General features: G+C 42.2%; 1 protein-coding gene across 1 annotated transcript in view; it reads right to left on the minus strand.

The window, feature by feature from the left end:
- Window positions 1-15,902, minus strand: part of LOC131975366 (tight junction protein ZO-2-like) — a 112,442-nt gene that overhangs the window by 47,023 nt on the left and 49,517 nt on the right. Inside the window, exons 2-5 of the mRNA XM_059338026.1 lie at window positions 8,610-8,663; window positions 6,707-6,831; window positions 5,034-5,136; window positions 831-1,353 (exon numbers count right to left, since the gene is read on the minus strand). Of these exons, the coding sequence (XP_059194009.1) occupies window positions 831-1,353; window positions 5,034-5,136; window positions 6,707-6,831; window positions 8,610-8,663 (805 nt within the window). The remainder of the gene's footprint in view (window positions 1-830; window positions 1,354-5,033; window positions 5,137-6,706; window positions 6,832-8,609; window positions 8,664-15,902) is intronic.

The raw sequence follows: 15,902 nt of genomic DNA on the forward strand, positions 1-15,902 counted from the left end.
CAAAAAAGTTAACCTGCTGGTGGAGGTAGATGAAAAGTCAGAGAATCACCAAAGACATTGGTGTCCATCCTCTGGGGGCCCTGAATGTTTGTACAACATGTCATAGCAATCCATCAAATAGTCGAGCTATTAGAAGCTGGACCAACAGACCACCCTGTAATAACATCTAGACGGTAACTTGGTTGGCTGAAAACCTGAAGCATCTCCACAAAACTAGATATAACCAGGAAAACTAACTATCACAGAATTGCTACCAAACAGCACATATCTTTAACTTTCCAATCAGCAACCAGGCTTTTTTCAGGGGAGAAAAACAGCCCCACCCCCTGGTGGTTGGTGGACTACTGGTGTAGAAAGTGCTTGATTAGACATGCAGAAGAGCCGCATTTTAAAATGGAAATATCGCCGACGATCAGGCTAATTTAATCGCGGTGGCCCTACAACACAGCATACAGTGGAAAACAAGGAAATCCTCCAAAAAAGATCAACACTCTTTGCTCCCGTTTCCCCAAGTGTTGTGCTATCTGCTCATTCAAACACTGACTGACAAGAAAAAGTGACACCTGTACAATGTAATATAATCCACTAGAGCAGCCCTGAAGGAGGTCCTGTCTCAGTGATGCCCCAGTTGGGAACATGTTCCTGTTCAAGTCTAAAGTCTTTCAGAGGCTGCAACCTTGAAATAAAGCACAACTGTGATTATTGTGTTTCAGTGTGCATCAAGAAGAATTTAACAAAAGTTTTGAGAATCCTTTATCATTTTAATTATGCATTTAAAAATCTGTGAATCTCATTCTATCCCAGGTAAGCTGGCGGCGGCTGTGTTTTACCTTCACTGGGTCTGTTCTTCACCAGCAGGACGTTGACAGGTTTCTCCAGAGGCTCCAGCTCTCTGCTTGGTTCAGGGGATGGAGGGTTGTCATTGAGCTGGTCCCTGCTCCTATACCTCCCTCCTCTTCCTCCTCCTCCTTCTCCACGCTCGTACTTGTCCTCCATGCGGTAACTGTCCCCGGGGCTGCGACCTCGACTGTGGTACCTCTGGCGGTCGGCGCTGGTGTCCAGGGCTCGCCCCCGGCTGCCGTCCCTCCTGGATCTCTCCGGGCTGGGTGAGCTTCTCTCCTGGCTCCTCCCGCGACTCCTTCCTCTCTGGTTTGAGTCCCGCCCCCCTCTGTACTCAGGGTCCAGATATCCTTTGCTGTCTGAGGTGTGGTCCCGGCCTTCGTCACGGTACCAACCGTTGTCATTATCAGCATCATAGTAGTGGGTGGAGGGGGTGTACTCCCGACTGTCTGCGCCTGGGGAGGGGGGCTGCTTCAGTGAGTGGACCGCCACCTTACGAGGTCTTTTGACCGTCTGACAGAGAAGGAAAAAACATCAGATGAGAAGAAGTATCTCCCCACCATTCTCCAAATGTGTTAATTTGAAGTAATTTTAAACAAGGTTATTAATGCTACTATGTGGACAATAACATAAACATAGAGATCCTGGACTCAACACCAAGTTAGCATACACTCCTTCCATTTAGAGCGGCAGAAACTGTTTCAAATCCTGATTTCTAGTTTTTTAAGTTAGTTAAGCTACTCCAATGAATACTTGTGATGTTTTGTGCAGTATTTTTTATGATTTTTCTTGCAGAAGTCCTGGCAGGTATTTCAATTAGCAAACAACAAACACTTGTGCTGTGGGTTGCCATTAGTCATCTTTCAAATAGGGGGGAAAAGTGGCCACTGGGAAAGTCTCAGGTCACACCCTCCCAAAAGTCTTCTCACTCTGCGTGTCTCCATTACAAGTTAGCCCCCAGAGGGATTTAGAGACTCTGGAGGTTCACTAACTGTGCACAACGTCAGCAGCTGAAAGCAGCATGGCTAATTATGCGTCTCCAGTCTCCACTGATCATGAACAAGTGAACACCTCCTGTAGCAGCAGCACATACACACTATACTGCTACAGAGCTAACTGTAGCTAACTGCCGTTAAAGAAGAGTAAGAAGGAGTCGCTAGATTTGTCTCCAATTGCTTTCTTGAAAAATAGTCGCTAATGGGGTTTGAAAAGTTGCTAAATTTAGCAACAAAGTCGCTAAGTTGGCAACTGCTGCTTCGCCGGCTTTTACAAATGGCGTGTGTTGTTGTCCTGTAAAGTACTACGTCACATCCCGCTTAGCGATCTATCCAATCAGTAACCAGGCTGTTTTCAGGGGAGAAAAAAGACCCTGCTCTTCAACAGGGACAAAAAAAGTCCAGACAAAAGCCGGCTCTGGACTGCTCGTATTCAAATTAGGGGCTTTTCGGAGAGTGAGACCTGCCTCATTCCGGGTATTGCCGGTAGTGGAAACAGCCCTATTGCAACACACAGATGCCGCAAAGTGAAACACATTAGACTGCAATAAAACACTGAGCTCTAAAGTGAAACTAAAGACACTACAGAGCAGCTTCACCAGGCTCAACCTAACAAGAAAACGTTGGAACTAAGTAAACATTCCTGTCAAAAATCTTCTTGTTCTGCTCCTCATCAAAAACAACAGTGCAGAAACAACATCCTTGTCATCTTATTTTTGGTTGTAAAAAAAAAAGAACAAAAGCAGGCAGACAACTTCATGTGTTACTTGTTTGATCAATAAGATGACAAATCTACTTTAAATGAAAAGCTTAAAAAAGAAAATAGCCTCAAATTAAATGTCTTCTTCCTCTAACTCTCATAGACAGAAGTGGTTATTCAAAGCAGCAAATCAGATTCCCTCGATATGTCAGGCTTTTATATTTAGCTGTGTGGAGCAGTGAGATTAGTCCAGTATACACACGGGAGAGAACTACTGCTACTTTTAGAGCTGCAGCAGAGCGAGAGGCACCCAGGCACACACACATGCACACACACACTATGTTCCAGTAGCTGTACACTGCTACAACATAGCAAACAGTTCATGTCTTTGCTCTGCACTCATGTCTTCCTCACCAGAGCCGACTCGTCCTGCAAGATATGAAATGTGCCCTCCTCTCCAACATTTTCTAAATATACAGTACATGTAAAATGTATTGTAAAAGAAATGCTCACAATAGCAGACTTATAAGCTCTGATTAAAGCAAATCCCATCAGACCACTTTGAAGCCTTTAAAACCAGCAGACTCTTTAAAGTCTGCTGGTCCCCCGTGTTCGCTCGCGATGGAGCTCTGCTCGCTTGGAGCAAGGACTTTTGACACATTATGGGAAGGCGGCAACCTCCGGGTCTGAGCATGGAGGCCAACCAGGAAGTGCCTTAAGCTGCATTCTACCGAAATACTACTAATAATAATAATAGTAGTATGGATTAGAACATAAAATAAATTGTAAACAGGCTGTCTGTCTGAAGCAGAGGATGGCGCTCGTCTTAATTTACGAACATACATACATACAAACATCTGATCATATCCTTGTTCAGGTTTCTTTATCTTTTCTTTTCCTGTTTTTTAAAAAAAATCCTTTTTTGTTTTGATCCGGCCTGTGCTTGGATCCGGCCTTTATTTGTTCATGTAAACAACGCCCCCAGCCATGATATGAGACTGGCTATTTATTGAGGAAATACGGTAACTAACCATCACAATTAATGATGCAACGTTAAATAAAACCAACATAGCAATCACAAATACTTAAATACTATTGAATCAATTATGACTCAAATATGACACCATAAGAGAGCAGAGCAAAGACATAAATCTGGTAGATTTGTCTGCCTGACAGACATTAGGTCTACTAGCATGACACACCCTTATCTGATCCAGCTGGTGGCAGTCCAGTTGCATTGTGAGTAATGTATATCTCAGCTTTTGAAGGAATGAGAATGTATGCAATAAAAATGACAATATCTTACATACATTTTAGAACATTTAACTGTGTCACACACGTGTGTTTTTGTGTGTGTGTCCACACTGCTGTTTGGTGTTGAAGGTGTGATTTTGTTTGATGTTTTCTGTGTTTGCAGGGCTGCAGTGATGACTCAGTGTCGGCCTCAGACCTTTCAGTACATGTCTGTTTGTTTACAGGACTACTGTAGTTCATACAACAACAGAAATCAAAAAGAAGACATGATCTTTGAAATATGGAAATAACGGAGCATGTTATAGACCAGTGATTCCTAACAGGGGGTGCCCGACCCCCCCTAGGGGGGTTAACACAATAAATCTAATGTGTTAAATATAGATGAGTCAGCATTTAATTCATTAGTGGGACAAAAACAACTAAATAAGGGCTACATTAAACATTTATTCATTTATTTAAATAGAAAAATCACTATAGAAATGTTTAAAAATAAAGGCTATACCGCAAGAATAAGGACATGTGTAACATCCCTCCTGCAGTATACACAGGTAACCTCACCTAGCGGTAACCTCACCTAGTGGTTACCTCACCTAGCGGTAACCTCACCTAGTGGTAACCTCACCTAGCGGTAACCTCACCTAGTGGTAACCTCACCTAGCGGTAACCTCACCTAGTGGTAACCTCACCTAACAACAGAAACAGAGCTAAGGGGAAAATGGCGAAGCGTCGGGGAGACGAAAATGCTGAATATGTTTAAAAATAAAGGCTATACCGCAAGAATAAGGACATGTGTAACATCCCTCCTGCAGTATACACAGGTAACCTCACCTAGTGGTAACCTCACCTAGCGGTTACTTCACTTAGCGGTAACCTCACCTAGCGGTAACCTCACCTAACAACAGAAACAGAGCTAAGGGAAAAATGGTGAAGCGTCAGGGAGACGAAAATGCTGAATATCTCAAAAAGAAAAAGAGAGGGTACCATGATGGTCAAATTGAGTTTGGCTTCATAGAAGCAATGGACAATAGGGGGGGTCGCCAAAGTTTACAATGGTAAAAATGTGGGTCCCTGAAGAAAAAGGTTGGGAACCACTGTTATAGACTCTGCTGGAAGACATATGAAAAGCAGAGGGACTCATTGGTTTTAGTGACACACAGCAGTCAAACTCGCAGACAATCACAATGTTCTTGTGAAAGATAATAAAAATATTGTGGAATGGAATGGAATGTGTGGTTGATACTCACTACTTTAGCCACTTTACCACATTTACGAAGGGACTGCACAGCAAAGGAATGAGGCACGTTGTCCATGGAGATGGAGTTGACCTGAATGACACGATCATTCTCACTGGACAAAAAAAAAGATACACACAAATACTATGAGGACAAAATAAAAATCATAACGTCAAATATAACAATCCTGCTTCAGTTGAAATTCCACTAAACTTGAATGCAGAAACAAATCATTTTGCAGAGATGAATTTATGGCCAGATAATCCAGAGGATAATGAGCTCAGTGTTCATCAGTGTGCTGACTAAAGAAGAGTCAGGTACATGGTGGCTAACAGTGGCTGGTAGTGGAGCTGAGGCCGTGGACACACTGAGGGAGAACACTCATTATACACGGTGCTGAGGACAAGCAATAAATGCAGACACAATATAAAAACAAACAGCAATAAAAGAGCAATACATTTATATTGCAATTAAAACTAAAATTAAAAGCATTGACAGTTACATTAGTGGCGGCATAGCTAAACTATTTTGTGATAAAAGCACCAAATTTGGTACATATATAGCTTAATATATTTGGAAAAAGACTGGATATTGGGCCATCCCATATTCACATTCTGATGACCATGGCCGGCAACTTTCCAAAATGGCGGCCAGCTGTTACAAGTAGATAGAACCAGGGCCTCCAAGCTGCTGATCACATGTTTACAACACCACAAATATTAATTACATAAAAGTTCAAGTGAAAATATGTTTTTCGACAATGTAAAACAATAACAAATGAATGAAAATGCAACAAAATGGGCGTTCCTTGGCGTTCTGATGTTCTGTCTGTGACCTATTGGGTTCATCGGCCAGCCAGCGGGCTCACACATCATATCTATAGAAACTATCTTATCAAAAAGATCTAAGGAATCAATTGGTAAAAGCATGCCAGGATATCATATCAGGAAGTTGACGTAATGCGGTGCAAAGTGAGGCTATTTAAAAAATGGCTGCCATGGCAACCAGGGTCTGAGTTTGTGATGGCCCAATATCCAGTGCTTATTCACTCGTACACACACATTCATACTGGTGGCTGAGGCTACACTAAATGTTGTCACCTGCTACTCGTGATGTGCCAATGAAGCCTCATGAACCATTGTCATTATTTTCTGAGCCCACTGGATGGTGCTATTGGTTTAAAGAAAAAGGCTTGAGCAATGATAATTGAGTGTGCTTTCAGCTCTTTGTTGAACAGAGAGCACCACCTAGTGGGCTCAGAAAACAATGAAAATGGTTCATGAGGCTTCACTGGCACATCACTACCTGCTACCATCAGTTCACCATTCACAACCCAATGTGAACGCAGGATCGGGAGCAATTCGGGGTTCAGTATCTGTCCAAGGACACTTCCACATGTAGGCTGCCACTGTCAGGGATTGAACCACCAACCTTCCAATTAGTGGATCACCGCTTTTCAATAATTTGGGGTTCAGTATCTTAACCAAGGTTACTTCGACATGTAGAATGTCCATTTTAGGGCCCCAAGGTGCCTCGAGGGTTAAAAGTTATGCAATTTATGTGCAAAATTCCCAAAATTGCTGAGCTTATCTTCCCTTGGAAAATTCCTGGAAAACTTTCTAGAAATATACCAACTGAGGCATGTAGCACTAAGGAGATTGTTGCTCACTGATTGACAGACTTACAAGAGTAATCCATCTGCTGGTCCTCCCTGCAGCACGTCTGACACGATGATTGACGTCTCTCCGTTGTCCACATTGGGGTTGTCACGCCCACCTGACACAGCGATGCCGAATCCCATCTTAGAGTCCTAGAGAAAAAGACAGAATGTCACAGTAACACTGAGTCAAACTGGGGGAAGAGTTTTGACTGGTGTTAGTTACACTCCTGGAGATTCTGACTGTACACTGCATCAGTCCATATGAAACACTACAAGGTTTAACTTTGTACATTTAGGAAGAAACATGGTAGCTGCTGTGATTATGGTTAATGTCACCTCCTTGTACTGCACAAGTGGCAGGGAGATGGTGGAGGTAGATGTTTACCTTAAAAGCAGAGGACTGTGATGTCAGAGAGAAGTTAGAGTCCTGTGTTGACATGACACACTGTTCAGGCTGCTAGATCAATGTTGTGGCAGCGTTGTTTTTTTATTCAATATTCAAACAAAACACACATCTTTCCCTCACCTATACCAAGTGCTAGCCTGGGTATACCCACATTGCCTTGCGCGCTCGATTTAATTTCTAATTTAATTTTTAACGAAGTGCGAAAGGGTCTGGTGTCTATAGCAGATTCTTAGCCCTGTTTTAGGGATCCAACAGAACGGGGAGGGACGGTGACGCGTACTATTGGACAGACGGAAGCTTGTAGTTTTGTAGTTGGATCCAACATGGCTGCAGCAGACGCGAAGCTCTCTTTGGATCTAGCTGTAGACAGTGTTCTAGATAGTTTAGAGCAAAAGTTTATTTTAAAAGAAGAACAAAGTTTGACTTTACACTCCTGTTTCATCACGAAAAAGCATGTTTTTGCCTTGCCTCCGACAGGATTTGGCCAAACCCTAATCTACCAACTAGCCCCGCTACCGCTTGCTGCTGTAACCACGGTGATCTGGCTACGAGCCGGGGGACAGCGGAGCCGCCAGAGACCCGCAGCAGTCATCTATTGGCCATAAAATCAGTGAATGTGTGTTCCTGAATGACATGAAGGGGAAATTAGACGTAAAAATAAATAATCTTGCAGAAAGCGAGAACTGGAGAAGCAAAGCAGCAATCAACACTCTCTCACAGACACACACACACACACACACACACACACACACCAACACTGCTGGTAGACTGTGAACAGCCAGAGTCAGAACATGCTGCAGAAAAATGTTGCAGAAGCAGAATTGAGCATTTTAGTCCCAAAGTAGAGATGGACTAGTCTGGCTATGTAAACATCAATTTCTGTCGCTCTACATACGTCATCTGGTATAACTGATCCGATTGGCTAAGAGCTACCTACAGACGCTTTTGATAGACATTCGTAGCGCCCAATAAACGGCTGTGGAGGATCGTAAACCACGCCTCCTCTATGGAGAAATTGGTGGTATCCAGACTATATCTCATTTGTGATATAGTCTGGTGTTAGCCAGGCTAACAGATACATTCAGAAACAATGTTTTCACTTCACCACATTGATTAAAAATGTAATTTCTTTCAAAATCTTACAGATGAATTCCAAGACAGGGTTGTTGGTGTGAATCTAAGTAATGATGCTCACATTGGTGCTCTTTTTTGCTTTCTCAATATAATCGCATAGCAGCGAGGACAGGCTGCCCATGTGTGTTTAACTAGAATCAGGTCAGTTCTACTGTCAGAAACAACTACAAACAAACAAATATCTAGTCAGAAGACAACCGTTTAGGGGGAAGAACCAATAAACGTGTTTATGAACTGATGTCCTGATACTGTAATCTAGCTTTGATGACTGATATGCAGAGAGTCAAAGTCAAAGATTCAACAGAAAGTATAAGATATGCATTGTTTGGTCCTCAGATGCTTTATGTTGCTGAATAGATATTTTAACAACACAGTTGAATGAGCTTACCCGCTGCAGAGTGACTGTGTACTGCTCCCAGACCGTCTCTTCCATCCCCGAGCTCTGTGGGAACACACACACACAGCACAGGGTCAGCACAGAACACCAATAATCCTTTGACTTTTACACTTTTAAGATTGCTTTTTGAGCCTTATATCTACATATATATCCACAGAAATACAGTAGAACAGTAGGAACATCACTGGGGGCTCAGCATAAAGAAGAGGAACTAACCCAGATTAACACACACACACACACACACACACACACACACACACATCCTTGTACTTCTATCTTTGTGAGGGCCCTCATTGAAGAGTGAATTCCCTAGCCCCTTACCCTAACCTTCACCAGGGCTGGGCAATATGGACCAAAAGTCATATCCCGATATATTTAAGCTAGTATCGATATACGATATATATCCCGATATTTTTTTTTATCTCAAAGTGAGAGTAAATGTTCAGTCAAAGCCAAATATTACATGTCACAAGTAATTTTTTTGAAACTGTTTATTCAACTGAACATAAATACTATATAACAAAAGGAGTACCATTTTTAAATCAAAGCCTCATAAAGTGCACTTTTAAATAAAAAAATATCTTAAATTAAAATCGCCAATGGAATAAAATAGGCCAATCTTTTCCTGAAATAGAATAAATAAAGAATTTATATGAGAAAAAAATAATGAACATTGCAAAAGAACTAAATATGACAAACCCTAGTAAGGGCAGCATTTATATAGAAAGAAAAAAAACCCTGAAATATACATATATATGCAATATAATGCGGTGTAATTCAATATCACATTTAAAAATATATCGATATATTGCCCAGCCCTATTTTCCATCACAACTAAATGCCCAACCCTAACCCTAACATAAACCTGATGTAACCTGAAACCTTGAACAAGCCTTTAAAGAAGTGAGGACCGGCCGAAATGTCCTCACTTCGCAAAAATGTCCTCACTCTGTTGGTTAAAAATGTGTTCCGGTCCTCATATGTGGGAAGTACAAGAACACACACACACACACACACACACCCCAGATGAAAGGGCATGTGTGGGTGTGAGAACTGACCTCTGGGAAAGAACAGTCAGTATCATGTCAATAACAGCAGCAGCATGTTGTCCTCTCTGTCTCACTGCCTGGCTGGTGTATAATTGTAATTGGACATCTATTCTAGCAGACATCTGCCCTCATCCCTTTCAACTCACTGCTCTCTCTCACTCACACACACACACACACACACACACACACACCAAACAGTGATGTGTGTGTGCTGAGCCCTGATGACACCCATCAAGGCTGCAGCCCTTTTCAAAAACCAGGAAAAACAGAGAGAGGAGAGGAGGAAGAGGCTGCAATGGAGAGTCTCCTTATTTCTGTTTTCTTCTTTCTGATGTTTGTTATTTGTTTCCGCTCTGTTCTCAGCAAGGTTATTATAGGTAACGAAAACTAACGAAATAACAAAAACAAGAATTGAAAAAACATCTTTGTTAACTGAAATAAAAATAAAAAAGATAACTGAAACTGTATTTTGTGGTTACAAAACTAACTAACTATAACTAAAATTAAAGTGAAAATGTCCTTCATTTTCGTCATTTTTTTTTATACATAATTCAGTTTTTCTATTTCTCTGCTGCTGAGTGTGTGTGCATGCAGGTGTAGCATGATATTTTTTTTATAACATACTGGTATCAGATCGGTACTCGGTATCGGCCGATACCCGCAGCACAAGTATCGGAATCGGTATCGGGAGGAAAAAAAGGTATCGGAACATCTCTAAATCACGCTCTCATTCACACCTACGAGTCACCATTAAAACTAAGTGCATGTTTTTGGACTGTGGGAGGAAGCCGGAGGACCCGGTGAGAACCCACGCTGACACGGGGAGAACATGCAAATTCCACACAGAACAGTCTCTCACAGTGAGGCGAGACCGCTAACCACTACACCACCGTAGCCCATATTTCTAGAATATTTATTTGTTAAATAGATTATTGCATCTCACAATAAATTTTACACAACTTTTAGAGTGTGTGGGTTTAAGTGTGTGTTGTTACTGAGTTGGGTTACTACTTCCTGTGGGACTCCTCAGTTACAGAAAGTGGACGACGTCCCTGACTCAGAACCACTTTCTCCCAGAGGAATGCCACACTGCTGTGATGTACGGCAAGACAGGCAAGAAACACACACTCACACACAAACACACACCAACGTTGTATGCTAGTTACACGAGCGTGAAGGAGACCATCACCTGTTTTAGAACATGCACCCAACAGACACACGCACCAAGTTTTAATTATGTATGCCCTGTTAGTTCCTGGAGTGTTCCTATTGGCTAAAAGCCTCAGTGTGCTCTCCACTCAGGCACTCAGAGCTACAGCCACTCAGTTAATATTACAGCTCAGCTAAAGCTTATTTTGTCCTGTTTTGTCAGACTCAAAGATTCAAGAGTTCAAAGATAGTCATTTTACAATGGTATCAAATAGAGAAAAACAAAGGCTCAAATCATAGAAACTTTGGCATGTTTTCCTTGGAAAAATGACTAAAACAATTAAACTATTATCAAAATAGTTGTCCATTCATTTTCTGTTGATCAACTTATGAAATAAATTGACTGATGGTTGCAGTTCAAGTTAATATTGGACATTAACATCCTGATTACAGCTTGTTGAATTCCCTCAGGAAAATAAAGCCTTCAACTAGAGGTCGACCAATATATCAGCCGACTGATATATCGGCCGGCCAATATATCGGGCCGATATTTGCTTTTTTTACTTTTATCGGCATCGGCCGATACATGCGTGCGTTCGCCGATCAATGAGCCCATTTCACTGAGCCAACAGCAGGCAAGGCTCGGTGCAACATCTCCATTCTCTGGTGAGCTGCTGCTGATACCAGAAAAAAGAAAAACACATCAGATATGTGGATCATCTGAGGCGCCACCACCTCCAGGCCGAGAACAACATACACATTGTTTGATATCCAACTGTTAATATGTTTGTTTGTTTTGTTAATAAATGTTTCTTTTTTTGTTTAAATTGAGACTTGTGTAACATTTGTCATCATTGTGTCATTTTTATCATGTAAATGGAGGGAGAAAAGGCAATATCGGCTTCAAGAATCGGCCCAAAAAAATCGGCAGCACATATCAGTGATAGGTTAAGACTGATGTCAAAATAATCGGTATCGGACTTAAAAAAACCCGTATCGGCCGACCACTAGTTTCAACAGTAAAACTCCCCCCTCACATAGAATTCACCTGTTACTGCTGTAATGTTGAACACCAAGGTATTCATGTGTTGAACATTAGCGACACCCAACAGACACTGAATAATATGTGACTGCTGTACGAAGGAATATTTGAGTACACGTACTCAAGTAATGTACTTTCAACCATTCACACACACATTCATACACTGGTGGCCGAGGCTTCCCTAAACCTGCCACCATCAGGAATTCATTCACACACCAATGAACGCAGCATCGGGAGCAATTTATCTGTAGACTATATGTAGACTGCCATGGTCAGGGATTGAACCAACTGAGCCACAGCAGAAACACTGTAAAGGCCACAGTCTCTGGAGAAAAAGTTATGCTGCAGTCATCACTTCCATCCAGGTTTTTTAATGAGATAATACACACGAAAATGCCTTCAAATGGTTTTAATACCTATACTACTATACTATTTAGTATGTCAGAAAAACATTTTATATGTCCCAATACATAGTGTGCCAAAAGCAGTAGGGCTGGGCGATATGGACTAAAAGTCATATCCTGATACATTTAGGCTGAATATCGATATACGATATATATCCTGATATTTTTATCGCAAAGTGAGAGCAAATGTTCAGTCAAAGCCAAAGTCAAATATGACATGTCACAAGTAGTTTTATTGAAACCGTTCATTTAAGTGAATATAAATACTGTATAACAACAGAACATCTTTTTTAAATTAAAGCTCCATAAAGTGCACATTTAAATAAAAAATATCTCAAATAAAAATAGCCTATTAAATAAAATAGGCCAATCTTTTTCTGAAATAACTATATTTATATGAGAAAGGAATAACGAACATTAAAAAATAACTAAATAGGACAAACCCTAGTAAGGGCAGCATTTGTATATAAAGAAAGAAAAACATTTAAACTATATTGATATATGCAATATGGTCTAATTCCATATCACATTTAAAATTATATCAATATATTTTTCTATCAATATATGTCCCAGCCCTAAAAAGCAGTATGCAATAAGGACGTACTATTAAATTCTGTTGCATTTTGTAGTATGAAAAAGCTATTATAACCCACAATCCTCTGCACAGCGTATATATGAGCAAGAGGGTCAATGTGCATGGTGCCATTACACTTTGTAATGGTACATGCAGTACATACTACAAGTAAAAAGAAAAAGTATGTGATTTGGAACGCAGTAGTGTGGGTCTTTTCAGGAACGGCTCAGTGCGTAGAGTGAGCTTAGTGAGTGTGTGGTCGAGCGAGAGAGAGAGAGAGAGAGAGAGAGAGAGAGAGAGAGAGAGAGAGAGAGAGAGAGAGAGACAGAGAGGATGAGCTGCTCAGCTGTTGGCTATCAGAGCAGCAGAAATCAGCAGCAGAGCTGTGAAGTGGGGGAAATGTACAGTGTTCACTTCAGTTTGTCTCTGAATAAAGACTGCAGCTCCAACACAACACAGATCTGCTTCAAAACACAGTTCTCCATGTTTTCTGAGCAGGTCTGGAAGCTGAAGCAGCAACAGTTCACAGGCTTTCACTGGCTTTGTGTTTCCCTGTTGCATATTCATTTTGAAAATGAAACAGTCAAGCCTCCTTCTACCTTTCTTGGATGTTTTTGTTACATGAGTTCGGTCTGAATAACACTTTAAACTGTTTAAATTAAATCTGTGCAGCAGAGCGACAGGTGAAACTGTTTTAGAAACTATTTGAAGATGAATTAAATCTCCTTCAGAGCTGCAGGTTATTGTGTGAACTTTCCAATTTTCTCACTACAGCTTTCAGCTTCATCGAAACTCTCCAACTCTCCACCACACTCCAGCAAACATGCTGTTTAATTAACAAATATATTCAACAACATCTTTTCTACTGATTTCTAACTTTTATTACAGTCCATTAGACAACTCAGTCCGGCCTCTCGAGGTCCTCCAGAGACCAATTATCTGTGAGTGCTAAAACTGTTACACATCACCACTGAAACACACTTCTGTTTCATCATGTGACAATGATATCACTACTTTGTTTAGTTAATGAGTTCATTCAAAACCATTTATCTTATTGTCATAATGGGCTATGTGCACCATATAAAAGCACTCTGACATTTACACGTTCAGCTCTTTCTTCCTTTGCGAGCACAAACACACACACACACACACACACACACACACACACACACACACACACAGCTCTCTCTTTCTCTCTGCTGTCTGCACACAATTAAAAGCCACCAAATAATGTAAGCATCACTGACTGTCACTCTGTGTCAGAGTCTGCTGTGCTTCACTGCCTCTCTCTCTCTCCCTCTCACACACACACACACACACACACACTGTTAACCTTAACCCTAAAACAAAGTCTGAACCCCCAAAAAGCCTTTAAAAAAGTGAGGACTGGCCGAAATGTCCTCACTTCGCAAAAATGTCCTCACTCTGTTGGTTAAAAATGTGTTCCGGTCCTCACTATGTAGGCAGTACAAGAACACACACACACACACACACACACACACACACACACACACACACACACACACCGTTAACCTTTACCCTAAAACAAAGTCTGAACCCCCAAAAAGCCTTCAAAAAAGTGAGGACCGGCTGAAATGTCCTCACTTCGCAAAAAAGTCCTCACTCTGTTGGTTAAAAATGTGTTCCGGTCCTCACTATGTAGGCAGTACAAGAACACACACACACACACACACATTGCACAGGTACCACTCAGCAACACATCAATACTTCACAGCTCACTGACATCTTGGCAAAAAAGTCGAGACTTGCTCCGCAATAAGAATTGTGGTATTTACACTGAAGAAGAGTGAAGACATTTGGCTGACTTTTACAGCCAGAGATGAGCTATAACACTGGTTTACACTATTCTAACAATGTGTCTTCTATGTTTGATCAAAGTCTCACTTGACTCAGGGTATTTTCCCACAGTTTAAGACCAAGTTAAATTTAACACTAGACAACAGTATGAAGTTGTGTAGTGATTCCTGTTGGATTCTGAGGATCTGAAAGGTGGACTTGTAAAACACTGTAGGGCATGATGAAGCAGTCCAGCTGACCCAAAACACTCAAACTACTTTGCTGAAGTTTTTGGCCATTAGTACATTTTCAATTATTGTCAATTGTGATTCCAAGAAGGTTGAGAATCTTTCAACTAATTCTTGAAGCATTTAGAGCTGTATGTATGAAGATACATAATACAAAATGTCAAAATAAACACATACAGTTCAAATATGAGGCTCTTTAAAAGCAGCAGACAACCAGCGGACACAACACGCCACATCAGCACACTCTACTATCTATCTATCCATTCATCCATCCATCCATCCATCCATCCATCCATCCATCCGTCCGTCCATCCATCCATCCATCCATCCATCCATCCATCCATCCATCCATCCATGTCCCACCAATCTGAGCAGACAGGAGTTCCCAGCAGGTGCGTAGAGGACCACCAGGCTGCCTTTCAGCTGGTCAGTGTCCAGCCCCATCAGCTGGATCCTGGTCCCCCCACTGTCCGTGCTGCCTCCCCCTTCCCTGCTGCCATCTGAGGCCGCAATCTTGCCCGTCTCCGCCGGCCTGCACCGATGCCAGCTGGGGTAGCCGGCACAGCAGCCGGTCGGGAGCCACTCCAGACTCATGGCAGCAGAGGAGCGTCCTCAGAGCGGCCGTGGTCCCCCTGCCCTGTCAAACCCACAGCCCTGACTAGCAAAATCCCGCTTCAGCATGATCTGGCTCAGTTGGGCCAGTTTAGACGACATCACAACCAAAGTCAGCGTCCCTCAGGAGCAAGCGCTTAACCCCCCTGTCTGTGTGTCCTACCTCCAATCTGGATAAGCCTGTGCAGCGGCGGATTAGCCTAGCCCTGGGAGGGAGGAGAGACTAAAAATAACAGCAGACTCACAGCGCCTCCTCCACCTTCTCCTGCTCCCGTCCCACGGCGAGTCCTGAGCGCTCGCACCGTGCTCCTCCACTTCCTGCACAGGCCGGATGACATGGCCAGGTAGGAGCGGGATCCTCCGGTTCAAAGGGAGAGCCGGGCTGGAGAGCTGCCCGACAGAGCACTCC

The sequence above is a fragment of the Centropristis striata genome, chromosome 7, assembly GCF_030273125.1.
Source record: "Centropristis striata isolate RG_2023a ecotype Rhode Island chromosome 7, C.striata_1.0, whole genome shotgun sequence".
Lineage (NCBI taxonomy): Eukaryota > Metazoa > Chordata > Actinopteri > Perciformes > Serranidae > Centropristis > Centropristis striata.